Source organism: Aplidium turbinatum, chromosome 18 (genome assembly GCF_918807975.1).
Source record: "Aplidium turbinatum chromosome 18, kaAplTurb1.1, whole genome shotgun sequence".
Lineage (NCBI taxonomy): Eukaryota > Metazoa > Chordata > Ascidiacea > Aplousobranchia > Polyclinidae > Aplidium > Aplidium turbinatum.
Genome location: NC_137489.1, coordinates 3,131,761 through 3,147,340, shown reverse-complemented (window position 1 = coordinate 3,147,340; position 15,580 = coordinate 3,131,761). Strand labels below are relative to the sequence as shown.

At 37.8% G+C, this 15,580-nt stretch overlaps 1 protein-coding gene across 1 annotated transcript; it reads left to right on the top strand.

Moving 5' to 3' along the window:
- The first annotated feature begins 474 nt into the window (after positions 1-474).
- LOC145787962 (uncharacterized) lies at positions 475-12,016 on the top strand. Its single transcript, XM_082599801.1, has 5 exons — positions 475-563; positions 6,152-6,295; positions 6,596-6,771; positions 6,939-7,020; positions 11,125-12,016. Exons 2-5 carry the CDS (start codon positions 6,238-6,240, stop codon positions 11,181-11,183), a joined length of 375 nt encoding a protein of 124 aa, XP_082455927.1. The 5' UTR covers positions 475-563; positions 6,152-6,237; the 3' UTR covers positions 11,184-12,016.
- The last annotated feature ends 3,564 nt before the right edge of the window (positions 12,017-15,580 follow it).

Sequence of the window (15,580 nt, the reverse complement as noted above, 5' to 3'; positions counted from 1 at the left end):
TGAGCACTGGAGCTCATCAGGGTTCCAGCAGAAAGAAGTGAATAGCAATAGCCTAGGATCTTTACATTTCTACAAAGCGGTCGTTGAATTAGTCATTACTAGGGCCATTTTAATTTTGACCTAAAAAAATATTTTTTTTGACTTTGTTTTTATCAAATTTTGACTTTATTTTGACCTAACGAAATTGCTTATTTGTAGAGGGCGCAGTTCTTTCTTGAGTTGATACCAGTTACCCAAACATATAATTTTGTCGATTTCAGACCCAAACGTAGTATTTTGTTGAAAAGTCAAGGTGTTTTATGAATTATAAAAAGTGCGTGGTGTTTTTCGCCGATGGGAAAATCTCGACAGATCCGGCTAACTTTTGCTGAAGACTATTTAGCTTGCTAAGGCATTTTTGTATTGCAGAATTTCAATAGGCTATTCTTAAAATCCAAAGTGTTGATCTTCGAAAAGACCACGTTTGTGAAGAGGGAGTGTTTTATAAAAGTTATTTAAATACGTAACAATGAATAAACAATGGACAATTTGCGATTAAAGTTACTGCTGATCTAAGTGGATAGGTATTGTGACATGTTTCCTGCTTTTATGGGTTAATATGGTTTAATTGTGTGCAGTTCCTAATTTCCAGTGCTTTCACGAGGATTTTGACAAAAATTATTCTCAAGAAATACAAAAAGTTTGTCAAAAGCCATAATTTGACAAATTTTGACTTTATTGAAAATTTTGGCTTTATTGTCAATTTTGACTTTATTTTGACCTATTAACTTCTTAGAAACAGTCCCCTAGGTGCTGAAAACAATTTTCTTCTATAAATCGTGAAAAAACGAGGTTGTTAAAAAATGTTGACTTTATTGACTTTTACGGGCCTTAGTCATTACCATTCTCTCCAGGCAATACAGTCAGGGCCGTTGACAGGATTTCTCGGGCCCAGTACAAATTTATTTTCGAGCCTCCTTCATCGCCAAAGTTGTGAATATAAAGGTTGTGTACAAACTTTTACTGCTGTCGTTTAAGCACGGTCATTCAACAAATTTTGCGCAATCTTAAATTTTGTTGAACCGCAAAACTTACTATCTCTAACTAGCGGTTGCTTTTTTGAACTTTTATTTGTCACATGCAGGGTTGGAAGTCATTGGTCAAAAAGCAATGACTATTTCACTATTCGATAGTGCCCAAAAAAGCAATGACTTTCCGCTATCGATACTTAAAAAAGGAATGAATAGCAATTACTAAAAATATTGTATTTTATTGTATTTGCGTATTTAACGAAAACGACTTTCACTGGCATGTTTTTTCTGAACTGTGTTGCCGCAAAATTTTCCTTAATCTTTTAAAGTTCGAAAGCCGGAAGGGGACTAGGTCGGATAGTAATCCGAAAACTAAATCTCGTAAATTCGTTTTGACGACAAAGTAAGTGAACAACAAAAAAGATTCAGCAGTTCTCTTGAATCGATTAGTGAAAAACGAACAATGATTTCGTTGCTTGCATAAAAAAGCAGTGAATAACGCGCATTCGATATTTATTTTGAAAATAAATGGGTATAAGCATTCGATATTCAGAAAGCAACGAAAACGCTATCGAATAGCGACAACTAGTCCTTACTTCCAACCCTGGTCACATGGCGCTAAGGTATTACTTCCCGATTCCATTGATGTTTCACTGGTCATTCTAGGCTCACCAGAAGAGAATTTACAGCACTGCAGACAGTCAGAAAGTTTTCAATTTGATTTCGGAAAGGTGTTTGGGCCTAGGTCAAACATTTGCTGATTGCTGCAATCGGAAAAGCGGTTTTGGTCTAATTTTTAGTGCAGAAACATAGGGATAGTAATCTTTTTACCTGTGCCATTTCAGTTTTTGAGGTTGAACAAATATTAGCCTGTTTATTTTGAAATTCGTGGTTCGGGTAATATTTGTGGTTAGGGAAGTCACTATACTAGACTAAATTCTTATTTTACTGTTTGGTGGTAGAAGTGGCTATTTTACCACCAGAAAGCTAAAGCGGGCCCGGTACCCAAAAGGGGGCCGGTACTTTACCATCTGACGGCTGAAAGGGCTGTTTTAACCTCTGATGGCAATTCCTTTAGATCTGATTATATTAAGATCTTGATAATGTTTGAAGTCGCGGGGAATTTTTACAATTCGGGCCCCTTAAATATTCCGGGCCCGGGTCCAAAAGTACCACCTAGACCCCCCTGTCAACGCCCCTGAATACAGTTGATTTCGCAATTATAACGCAACGATGATTCTAATTTTTTTCATCCGGCTTTTGTCTCTGCACATGAGAAAACACTGTCTTCATTAATGTTTGTTTTAAAAAAGAGAGGTGTTTAGTTCACAAAATCAAAGTCAGACTCTACTGTGCGATTAGGGAATTTATTTGGTGCTATGTGAGGGGTGTTTGAACAATGCAAGCAGAGCATATTTCGTCTTAACCACGTGTCAATTTTGGAATTTTTTTCTTCTAACAAGGTTAAGTTTTGCCCGTTTATTACCAGTTATCGTCAATGCAGTGGCGTAACCAGATCAATTTCCTGGAGGGGCAAGTAAGGGGCAAGGCGTTTTCCAGATGGGGCAACATTTTCAGTGACTTCATAAACGAAGGCGATACAAATTGCATTAAAAATGGAGTTGACGTTATATTTTAATTGTCGATCAAAGATGAACTTTCTTGCCATTGGGATGCTTGCTTTCACTGGTCATGTGCAGGGGACTCAGCACAAAATTTAGGGAGAAGCTAATGAGTAGCCGCGAGGTGGATTTGGGGGCTTCCTCCAGAAAATTTGAAAAAAATGCCTTGAAATTGCGCATTCTAAGAGTAATTTCAGCTTAAATTAATAGTAAAACTCTGTTAACCAGTTTGCTGCGACAAGCGTTGCTAGACGCTGAGCGTTTGCGTGCCCAGTATAGGCAAGCGTAAATTGACGCAACGTTTTGTTGCTTAACGTCGGAACAGCGTTTATGGCCGCATACAGCTTGCATTGCTTGGGTGATTTCCCTAAAGCTTCTGTTGTCAATCAGAAATAGCTTGGCTTCAATAAATCATCGTTGTGGTGCTGCTTTCTCATCGAAAATTAAGTCTTTTTAAGAAGTCTGTTTAACTGGCTATTCGATGAGCCTTTTCGCATTGATTCAAGGCCTGGATACGTTGAACCAATGTAAATGAAGCTGATTAGTGGCTGCTGATTACTCGACGCCGAGCTGAATTCGTTTCACATCAGTTCACATGCCTTGAAGGAGTCTCAAAAGCGGTCAAAAACTTGTTTGTTTACAAAATTTGAAAAAGTTGTTTTACTTTGATTGAAGGCCTGAATACGTTGCGATAAGAGGCTGTTCTGCTGTTTGAAGTACAAGATCTGCTGTTTGAAGTAGTATCACATGAGTTTACAACCAGCTCAGTGGCCGAGTGGTTTCGCCTTCGGCTCTGGTGCTGGTAGATCTGAGATCGATTCCAGGTCGGGTCAAACCGCAGACTTTAAAAACGGTACCGATTGTGTTCTATCCTGTATAGCGCAGTGAGAATGAGTCGGGTGATAATGTGATAACATCGTAAACCTGATATAAATTAAAAATGAGCCATGTCGCTAAAAGACCTTAGCTGTTGTAGAGCGACAATAAATAAAATCATAACATTATTATTACATGAGTTTACAAGCCCACAACAAAGCCAAAAAGCCGGCAAAAAGCCGTTGAATACGCCACGATGACGTAAGCGCAAGAGCCGATGCGGACAAATGCCAAAACAGAACGTTAGGGTTACAGTCAAACTTTGATACTATGCCACCTTGCTATTATGCCACCCTCGCTACTATACCACCTTTGATCGTCACCAGCTAAATTCAATAGAAAATATATTTACTATGCCACCCCTTACCCTCGCTGGTATGCCACATGAGAGTACAGTATTACTGTATTAACGAAACAATTAACGGTACGAACGAAGCGATTAAACTGTTGTAAAACGGCAAAAGTATATGTATGTGCAATGCATGTAATGTGCAAGTTATCTACTGTAGCTCAGCCCAAAACTATGAGGAATCGTCAGCTGGCGCATGTTCTTTCGGCGAATTTCGCACACCCCGTTGTCTAGCTAGCCGATCATATCACACTGGGCTTCCCGCTTCTCTGCTGCATGAACTTCCAGACAGTGCTCCATGCCCGCTGGGCTTCCTCGAACGAAACGATTTTCTCCTCAACAGTTATCTCATCATCTTCGCTTTCAACCGGCTCCTCGCTGCGCAACATCTCCTTCGCAATCTCATCCAGTGTGAAAGATCCACCAGTCTCGAAGCGCTCATCAGCTTCAAGAAAGTCAGATAGCTCGATCTCTTTGTTCTGGTGCATCTTTTCCTCGGCAGGCAGCGCTTCCCAGATCTCGAGCAGATTAACATCATCTGGCTCAGATTGGATTTCCTCGTACAATTATAATGGTACAACGCAACGTGGCATTACATGGTCACTTCACAAGGCTGTTTTTACAAACTCTCGCTACTATGCCACCCTCGCTACTATGCCACTTTCTCTCGGTCCAAAAGGGTGGCATAGTATCGAAGTTTGACTGTAATACCAAAACAGCAGTAAGAATAACTTAGACTGGACAAGGCCTATAGTGGTTGGTTCAATGGTAAGCTTCAGGCCAGTATGTCAATAAATACCTTTGCACAAAATGCAACACAATAGCCCACTTATTGGAGGGCTTCAGTTCGAGGGTGAAGAATCCCATAATTAATCAGTTTACTCATTTTACTACTGCTATCACTATTTGGCTTACTCAGTTTACTTAAGCAAGATAGATAAAAATTATGAAAAAGTAACTTTATTGCTACAAAGTGGTCGTAAAATGCACAAGTCTATCTCACTAGGAATCGCTTCAAACAACCAACTACAAAACATTACAAGATTTATGGGCTTTGCATGTTTGGTTTTAATAGCCTAAGTGGTGGTTTAATTAGCTGCTTGCAACGCCAGCACCACGGTCATATTGATCTTGACTTGTCAAGAATATCAAGAGCTTTGTGACCCCATTGTAAGTGCTGTTGCACTTTAAGCTTTTCATGGCACGAACGACATTTGTCAGGAAAGCTCATGTGTGATGTAACTTGTAGAATGAAGATATAACCTTAAGACATGCAGATGTTCTGGATAAAAGTCTTATAATAGCCTCTGAAAAATGAATCAATTACGTGAAGGTTTGGTGCTAGATTTGGCAAGCTACAAATAACTGACATCACAATCAGCCAAGGACTTTCTTTGACACAGTTTGTCACGTTTGATAGCAAACCGTTTTTTTATTTTGCAATCCTGAATGCTTTTCTTAGAACCTACAGTGCAGTGGAAGAAAATGAGGAGAACAGAGCGATGATGATCTTTAAGAGTTTGCAATGTCTGAGAGAGAAGTGAAGCTTGTAACCAATTTTTTACATTCTACCAAAACTGAAAAAAATCTTCAAACTTGTGTCCAGGTCCAGGAAAAATAAAGGAAAATTCCTGACATTCATAAGCGTTCCCAGAGGTCTGATTGAGAAAGTATTTGTATCTTTTGTTGGTTGTTTGAACTGATGAAAGTTTAGTTATGTTAAGGAAAAATGCTACAACTAAATCACTTTAATTGACACTTTACTGCTCTCTAGTGGCAGTATTACAATAAGCCAGTCCCAGAAAAAAACCTCATATCATGAATTTTGTTTAAATTGATTCAGTGATTGCCAAAAAACGCAACTTACATTTTTGCCACTAACGGCAGTAAAGAGATAAAAATGAGTACTAATATGCCCATATCTCTAGACCCAAAAGCCCAATCAAGGCGCAATTTTTTGAGTGATGCAGTAACACAAGGGGCATTTTTTAGAAGTTACTTTAATGATATAACTTTAAAATTGCGCCATCTAGTGACAAAAATTGATTTTTTTTTTTACAAAATGGGTGACAGAAAACTGCCCCTGTGGGTGGGGATAAACATTGATGATTTTTTTTAAACTTTAGATTTTTGATCAAAATTCATTAGCACAAAAACGAAAAAAGTCAAGCAAGTTTAGATTAGAATATAAATTTCATGGGGCGTGTGCAACACCCCAGCCTACGTGACAGCCGATCCCTACCCAAAAGTCAAGAGACTTTAAAAGGAATGTTATCTACTAACATTTGTTTCAGATTCGACTTCAGGACTTTGGGATTTTGTGTGTAGAATATAATTCTTCAAGTGGAAATATTATTGTTTTTGCCAACTCCACGCAGGAATGCATATTACAAGGTTTTTAGTATTTTCGTTGTGCTTCCTTTTCGTCACAGAAAAAGGTAAATTTAAATAAGTTAAAATTTGAAGCAAAATAGGTGTGTGTGATTTTTGACCGCATTAACCAGACACCCGCTGAGAGAGGCTTTAATTCCAGAGGCCAACTCAGTTTATAACGGTCCGATAAATGACATGAAAAAACCAGCCTGGACCCCCTGTCAACAGGCCATGATTTAGGGGGTGGCAGAGCGCCTCCCATCAGTTAAAATCGCCCCTGCCTGTCTGCTATTACCATGTTAGTGAGAGGTGATATGATGACTCTTTTTCTTTCGATGTCAAAATAGATCGTATTTTATTTGCAGCCGTGTCTAGAAAAGTAATCTTCTGGAATCCTAGAAAGTTGATTTTGTTTCGACACCACACGCGCACAACCACTAAAACTCCGCCAACAACTACGACTGCTTCTACAACAACAACAACAACAACTACTCCGCAAATAAACGCGTTAGTCACTCCCAAAACTAATCGTTCCATAACAGTAAGTTACCAAAAATTTCTGTAATATTTAACCTGTGCCTGAACTATTTATAATCACATTCAGGTGGCTATGTCACATCCTTTTTTCAGTTAGATCTACTGCCATTTGAGAATCAAAGCCACTACCACATTCATTCTTTCCTATAATTTTGATGATTTTTATTTCAGATCTACTGTGGCAAATACTGTAGGAGAAACTTTCATACAAAGAAGTACACACGTCCTTGCCGAAAATACAGAAAAGGAAAAAGTGAGTTTATTTAAAAATCTGAAACTCTGAAAAGGTTAAACTTTCATCACGGTTATTTCATTGCCGTCATAACCCTTGAAGAATAAAAAAATTTGGGGATTCGAATAAAATTTGCCTAAATTTTTTTTACAAATGCATTTTTTAAAAACGCAGCAATTTACATTTTTTTTTACTTTTTGCCCAAATTCGTTCCGCGTTTTTGTAGCGGGAACCGAACCCCTACATCCTCATCTCATATGGCTATGGTTACAAAGTTTATTTGATGGGTGAAAAAGTGAAAAGAAAAACTTGTATGGAACAAAACAAATTTTCTGCTTTTATTTTCTCATTCTTCAAATAGATGCTTTGTAACACAATTAAGGGCCTATTTTAGTAAATGCGGGGTCATATGAGTCAATAAGTCAGTGGTTCCAACCAACCTTTTTGACCTTGCGGCACCCTATCAAAAAGATAAATAGTTTGCGGCACCCTGGCAAAACTGGATCAATTTTATGAGGTTTCTGTATTTCAAATAACTGTATGAAATAACACAGAATCAGTTGTACAGTATAGCGCGCGTAAATAAATGTATTTATTCAAAAGTCAGTGTGAAACTTGGGCATGACTTCTTGCACAAAGTCCCTTAATATCTGGGGGCACATTCGATAAAGCCACTCATATTTCTTCCTCGACTATAAGCAGTCGTTCTCGTTTTTTTAGTGTTTATGTTCGTTAATACGGAAAATCCACTCTCACATAGGTATGACGTGGAAAACTGCAGCAAAAGCACAATAGCTTTCTTTCCAACGCAAGAATATTTATTTTGAATTTTTATCCAGAACTCGTCGAGAGGCATCTGCTTGTGCATAAGCTTAAAATTTCCATTGTTACGAATGTCAATTAATTTGTCTTCTTCTTCAAGATTCAAAACAATATGACTATGAGAGTCCAGTAAAAATGGATTTCTTACCCATGCGTTAATCCCCCCAGTGCTGACTGCTGGCGTGTGAATAGATTGGTTTACAATGGTTCGCATACAATCGTGCAATTTTATAATCGTGCTGGGTCACACAATCCGATAATCCATCACTGCAATTTGACTTTGTGCGCCGTGAAACGCTAAATAAAATCATGAAACCTAGTTTACCTAGCAATAATGATGCGTTTCAAACGTTTTTATGGAAAGAAAAGCAAGAGTCAAAATCTCTTTCACTCTGTTTTTTCTGGGCGAGAAAACAAAGGGTTACCGCCCGCGACTTTTCCACTAAGCGTCTCTCCAGAAAGCAGCCGGGAATAACTGCGAGACGCGAAACTTAATACGCACTGAAACTCGGTTTGAAATAAATAAATTCCGCACTTAACGGGTTAAAGTTATAATAAAAAGTGGGCCCCAGCATTGCAATGTCTCGCGTCATCCTTGAGCATTGCAATTTTCACCCCAGGGTGCCGCGTCACCCCGGTTGGGAACCAGTGCAATAAGTCAATCAGTTCTTGTAACGACAACTAAACGTTAATTAAGTGAATAAATATAGATCGCCAAAGCTTTGTTCTAAATTTCGCTGAATATTTTGATCGCTTCAAATAAAGTTCTTTTTAAGTCCGCCCCGATAGCTCAGTTGGTTAGAACGTCACTTCTGGAACGAAGAAGCTTCAAGATCAAGCTGCGCTGGTTCTACTCTCGGGGTGTGCGCTTGAGCAACGCACGTTAAGGATTGCTCTCCATCCAGCAGCATCTAATGGATGGAATAATTTCCCGCAACATGACTTCAACAATCGGCAAACTTCACTCTGTCAATCTCAGTAACCGGCCTGCGTCAGTGATTCAAAGCCTCTGCAAGTATGCGAAACTGCCAGGATTAAGCTCTGCAAGAAGCTTTCCCAGTCCGAGGATAAAGATTCAATCAATCAATCACAATCACAAAGGCGCTGCTTTAATGAATATTAGCCTACAACTATTGCTTGAGAAATAAAAATCTTTTAGTGTTAAATGTCTAGTGCAGCTTTTTTTACAGGATACCATTCAAAGAGCTACGTAATATCAAAATTAAACTAAACAAAATTATTAATTATTTTGTTTGAATAAGTTAACTCCGAGGATTGTTTTTCATGAATCCTTTGAAGCCCACCTTCGTGTCCACCTTCAGGCATGCCTATCAGTGTATATTACCAAAGACACAGCCGCATGCTCTTGAGCGGTGTCGAACCGGCGCCCTTTCGTGCTCCCTTCACTCAGCCATAAGCCGACTAAGTGGAACGTCCTGAAGCTTATCGGTTCGACGTCTATAGTCGTGAATGTCGCTATGATAGCATCTGAACTGGAAGCCAAACGCTGCCATCTAAGATGAGGCATGAAAAGGATTGCCATATTGGCGGTTTTAACGCTAAATGTCAGAAAATTGGCTTTTTAAATCGATTTTTCGGTTAAAATATAGAAGGTCGCAACACGTTAGACTATGGTAGTAATCATGCTGCTGACAAAATCAGCCCCAAGTGTTGAGTCTCCGTAAATATATAAAGTTTTTATGATGGAACAAACTACTGCCACTCAGGGCCGTTGAGAGGATAGTTTGGGCCAGGTATCAATGAGGCCCTCGCATCTCAAATCAAGACACTGCTGAAGAAAAACGCTCTACACTATATAACTCTACATAGCTACTCTTTCTATACTCTACGCTGAATATGCGGTGATTTCCTCAAGTTCCTGGGCCCCTAAAATCATCCCTGGCCTCCTAAAATGTACCTCCTGGATCCCAAGATCAACGCTGCTGCTGTCACTATGTGGCTTGTACTCATCCTATATGAAAACAATTTGGAGACCTCTGAACTACTGTAGCTGAATACGACAAAGGTCTTGCTTTCAATCAAAAAGCAAAACTTAATTCAAGCTTATTTCAAAGCGTCACCAGATTCTATTGGTTGGCCAGTGGTCTAGCATTGTATGTAACTGATGCATGGTAAAGGTATATCCCAAAATATTCCACCCCACAGGACTTCTCACCTACCAGGGGGATTTCTTTGACATAAACTCTTTTTAATATAGATGATCTAGTCCAGGGCTTCCCAAAGTGGGGATCGCGACCCCTTGAGTGGTCGCGTAACGAACTTCTGTGGTCGCAGAAAGCATACAAATTTTACACAAAGCACTGCATATTAACACTTGTGTGCAAGATTCTGTGAAAGTTATTCACTTTATTAAAAGTCGTGCACTCAATAGGCTACCCGTATTTTGTAAATTTATGTAGTGAAATATGGAATAGGAGTTTAAAACCCTCTTTGCTGCATTGTAAACGTGGATTTCAAAACTGAAGCCAATGCTTTAAAAAGTTATTAGTGTTAAAAAATCAATTCATGATTTTTTCAACGGAAAGAAGTTTGGACTTTGTCCGCCGTTTTTGGAAAAGCTTTTCAAATTATGCTATTTGCCAGGTTACAGTTACTAGTTACAAGTTACTAGTTACAGTAATTAGTTACTAGTTACTAGTTACAACTAGTTACAGTTACTAGTTACAACCCCCCCTTTGGCACGCGTGTGACGTCATGATATTGAGAATGATGCTTTCAGTCTTTATGTCTCTAAAACAAAGTTTGCCTAATTTTAAACGAAACTGCATTGAAGACCAAACATTCAAATATCTCAGCCAGGAATTAGCAACAAGAAAACATAGAGACTTCGCTCTTTTACCAAAAAATGCCCAAGAAAACATGATCTTACCCTTTTGCTATGCCACCGGACAGCACCATTTTACAAGAATTTTTATACCCACATTTTTGTTGAAAATGCTCTCAGAATGCACCAAATTCAAACTAATTTTTCAAAATTTTCTGGGGAGGCCCCCCAGACCCCCCGTCACTGGGTGTCGCCTTTGTCAACACGCCGTCGGGCTTCGCCCGCCGGTCATCAAAAAACCCCCCTTTCTAAATTCCTGGCTGCGCTACTGGTTTAAATTAAACCTTTCAATAAATATCACAAACGTATATTTTGCATTGTTTATCAGTTTTGAAGTCCTTTGTGAAGGGTCGCGGAAAATTTTAGGAGATAAAAAGGGGTCGCAAGCTAAAAAGTTTGGGAAGCCCTGAATTCTAGTCACCGAAGTATCATGCGCTTAAAGTGGTTGTACGTTCCAGGAAAATGTCGCGTTTGTCGTATGCATGGGCAATGCGCGGCACAAGGGAATGTTCTTTAGACCAAACCAAGAGGTAGGAAGCGAACAAGTACTCAAAAGAAAATACGAATTCTATGAAAAGTAAACGATGAACTCAAGAAAAAAATCAACTGCTAATCATCAAGCACTTCAACCTAAACTATTTTTGACTGATTTACTTTAACCGTATCTTCTATAATGAACGAATGACAATCGTCTCTGTTTTTGCAAAACACTACAGAAGGGATGTGCTGATGAAACATAACAATAATTGCCAAACCTGACTCTATGCTCTACCAAGCTTTCGCAAACTGCGTCACAATCTACCAAGCGGACGGGATGATGCTTTGTCATAATTAAATTTCTGATGGATACCATTGAAATTTGTTATTCATCAGATATTTGAAATGGTTTTGAAATCGTGTCACGTTTTACCGTTTTCGTGTTTTGCTCTTCGCCAGTGGTTACGTTACATCTTTGTAATCACAGATCAATTTCGATTGAATGTATATTAATTTTGTGGTTGCGTGATCTTTCAAAAAAAAAACAAAAAATTATCTGATATTAAATACATCTAACTTATTAGATTTCATGATTAAAGCCTATTGTTGTCAAATTAATGTCTTTTTGAACCTCTAAATAGTTTCCAAAAAAAACTTGGAAGGTCTTAGACCCGGGTCGGCAGCCATTTCTCTTCAAGAAAGTTAATGTTGGTAGCCTAAAGTTTGTAAATCTACTTGAATGCCTGGATTCAGTCTTAACAAATTCCATAGTTTTTATTTTATTTAATGCAATATAAATCTATAACCGGTCCTATAAAACTGGAAGGAGATCATTAAGTAGCAGAATAACTTTACATCAATAAGTATGTGGAATTTGTACATGATCCAATTAGGGAACGTTCAAATATTACGTAACGCCTTCGAGGGGGAGGGGGGGTTTATGCAAAGCGTTACGTTAGCGTCACATCGGGGGGGAGGGGGTTCAAGCAAAACATTACGTAACGCTTTCGAGTACGAAATGGTAGTTTTTTGTGCTGAATTTGTAGTAAAAAAGCGTTACATGGGGGAGGGGGGGGATTGAAAAAAGCGTTACGTTGGCGTTACATGGGGGAGGGGGGTAAAAAATTCGGAAAAAAAGCGTTACGTAATATTTGAACGTTCCCTTTTTGGCTTTTAGCAGAAGCATTGTAGTTTCACGCTTATTCATGCAACATTACAGTGACTATACTTTCTTCCTCAGTCTTTTCAAACTTTCCATTCTGTAAAAAATGCATAACATTGATTAATGCGACTTTAATTTAATTTCATTATGATAACATACATTGTGAAAAATTAAATGAGGCTGGTTACCAGGTATAGTTAACTTGTTAGCTCAGTGGTTAAGTGTCCGACTTAAGATTCAAAACCAAACATAATAAGTTTTTTGGTGTAAACTCAGCTAAGCTATCACAAGATGCTTCGGGTTATAATGTGCGTTTATTCCGACGTTTCGTCAATCAGACACAAATGGCTTCTTCATGAGGCTAGATCAGGCAACTATCAAAGAAAGAACAACAGACAAAGATTTTTTTTTTTATGTATATTGCAGATGTAAATTAATGAGTAATTCCTGATGAGGACACTAGTAGCCTACGTGTCGAAAACGTTTGAGTTTATTTTAATTGTGTTGCATTTCTTTGTGTAATAAAATATGTTAAATCCATTGAAGTTGCTTTGTTTTGTACGTCTGTTTACAGCAGATTTATGGAATCGAACCGAGGTTTACAACAGAACAAAGTTATATTTGTAGTTATATTGGTAGAGACAATTGTAAATGGAGTAACTAGAATTTTAAGTTGCTAACAAAAGTGCATTTTCAAATACATACACACATAACATTAGAGCGTCTACCAAATCTTCGCCCTCCAGGTCCACATCTAAACATTGAACTTGAAACATAACGTAGCCTGGAGACATACCTAGTCTAGTCAAGTTTAAAAAAGTTGAGAAAAGAAATTGATTCTGGTCACTCTAAAAGTAAGATTTTCCAAATTGATCAAAAATTAACCCTAACCCTACTTTTTTTGAAAAGCTTTTGTGCATCGCAAAAATTAATTTAAAGGAAAAAAAAAATGACTTCGGTGGGCATCGAACCGATGTCCTCACGAACACAAGGCAAAAGGTGAAACCACTGAACCAAACACGCCAACGTGAAACCTGTGCATTCGCACTGTATTAATACAAACTAAATGCGAAGTAACAAAAAGTTCTTGGGAAAAAAAATCGAGTTCCGGTCATTCCTCACCAATTATGCCCAGGAATGTCGCCGTCCTACTGACGGCTGTATGCGCACATGCTGATTAGCAACGTTCCCTGCACCTTCAAGTAGTTGAAATTTATTGTATTTTTTTTAATAAATATTTTCAGGTTTCTGATAAGGGCTTAAGTTAAGCAGAAAACGTTCAACTGCTAAAACTATTTGTAAATATGTAAAATATATATTGTTATAATGCTCAACCCTATTGTATTGTTGTGTCTTGCCTGTCTTTGGTACAAAAAAGAAAACACTCTCCTGAAAATATATAGAAGTAGGTTTTACACCAAAAACTAGCAAGGACACGTTATTCCTTACTTATCCATTTTAGTTTTACATAATTGTTCTAGCTTTACATCCGCATTGAACTTTAGTTTGCAAATGCTGCAATTTATTCTTGGAATAAGTTACAATTACTCAATTAGGTTTTATATTTGTAATGTATAGATCGTTTGCAGTAAAAAATAACACAAACTAGACGTGTGCTTTTTAAATGAACGTTTAAAGCCAGGATTGGACTCTTTAGCCATTTAAGAACTCACCGTTAGCTTTTATTTTATTTTTATTGCGAAGGCCATCATCCTCGAAGACGAGGGATAGCCATCATCATCATCATTTAAATGTAATTATAACTTATTTGAATAAGCGTTGCGCCGGATGATCGTTATCTAACATGATAACCTAGGTGGCGCATGACTTATCTACCTGTCAAGCGCTATTCAGTTAAAGATCGAGTCAATAAACAAGACCGCAGTGAAGACGACTTCGTGTCCCAGTTAAGAATTTGAAATTTCTTGCATTTTTTGCACATTTCTCTTGCTGAAATTGGTAAATGATGAACTTAAGCAAGTAAAAACTGACCAAGCCTATACTTGGTACGGTATGTAACAAGTCAACGAATTCAAATTGTACCAACAAGGTATTATGTCGGTCAACTGTCCAACTGTTTAGAATTAGATTGTAATTGTCAAGTGCAGTTTTTCAGTAAACATAATTTAATACGCACTGAAATGCAGAAAACAACATGTTTACTACTGGTTTTCTCACCTTATTTTATGTATAAATGATAACACAGAATTTAAATAATTTAATTAATTAAACTACCATTCAACGTTTTATAGGCAAAGAAAACTTTTTCTCGAACCGTAGAAAATTTCATTATCAGATCACCGCTTCAATGCGTGATGGAAATCTACAGATAAATCTGCATCAGGCATTGCAGAGTGCAAAAAACAGTGTTGCAGAACGCGTTTTCGAATATTAAATTCTCATCAGTGCAACTACGTTTATGAACGCAATAACAACGGTTAAATTTAAACTCAATACAATACATTACAAACATTATAAGGACATATTCTCAGTGTTCAATTGAATATTAATAAATCCAGAGACACCAGAAAATCACTTCCCGCATGCAATTCCAGACCGACATTACTCGCTTAAGGTGTTTTTTGTTAAAACAAACTTAATGTTCAAAGCAAAAAAGCCATCACAATGAACATCTACCGAAGTATACTAATTTACATAATTTACTAATTTACATATTTACTAATTTACATATTTACTAAATAATTTAATTAACAATAATTCACTTTGACAAAAACAATGGTGCATATTATGAAACAACATGAAATACCGACAAGTCATAACAAAGGATCACTATAATTTTGATTTATAATAATTTTAAATGGTGAAAAAATTCATTATTTGTTCACTCCTCATCCTTGTCGCAAGAGATATCCAGTTTTAAAAAGTTCCACCTTTTTGATCAACAATCTACCTCAATATCAAAGCTTCAATAAAACTTTAATTCCAGTGTGGCGCTCACCCCTGGTGTGGATTTCCCAGTCGGCGTGGGTCAAGCTCAATAGAATTTGAGCAGGAATTGGCAGCTTCCATTCCTATACGTACAAATGGGGTCTGGTTCTTTCATCGGCCTGCGAATGCGACGCGGGAAACAAACTGCTGACCATGTCGTTCTTGCATGCCCCATTTACAAGGTATCAAATGGAATGCATGGCATAGCAGAACTGAACGAAGCTACACTCACCTGGCTTTCCATCACCTGCCCTGAAATCTATATACAATTCTCCTTAATATGAAAGAAGAGTAAAATTTCCAAATTCTTAAGAAAATCAAGAGGC

What these genes read in the sequence shown, in the direction of transcription:
- LOC145787962 (XM_082599801.1), top strand. Translation starts at nt 6,238, where the DNA reads ATGCATATTACAAGGTTTTTAGTATTTTCGTTGTGCTTCCTTTTCGTC. An exon ending in CCTTTTCGTCACAGAAAAAG is followed by an intron (nt 6,296 to 6,595) that starts GTAAATTTAAAT and finishes TTTTATTTGCAG; the next exon opens with CCGTGTCTAGAAAAGTAATC. An exon ending in AAAATACAGAAAAGGAAAAA is followed by an intron (nt 7,021 to 11,124) that starts GTGAGTTTATTT and finishes TGTACGTTCCAG; the next exon opens with GAAAATGTCGCGTTTGTCGT.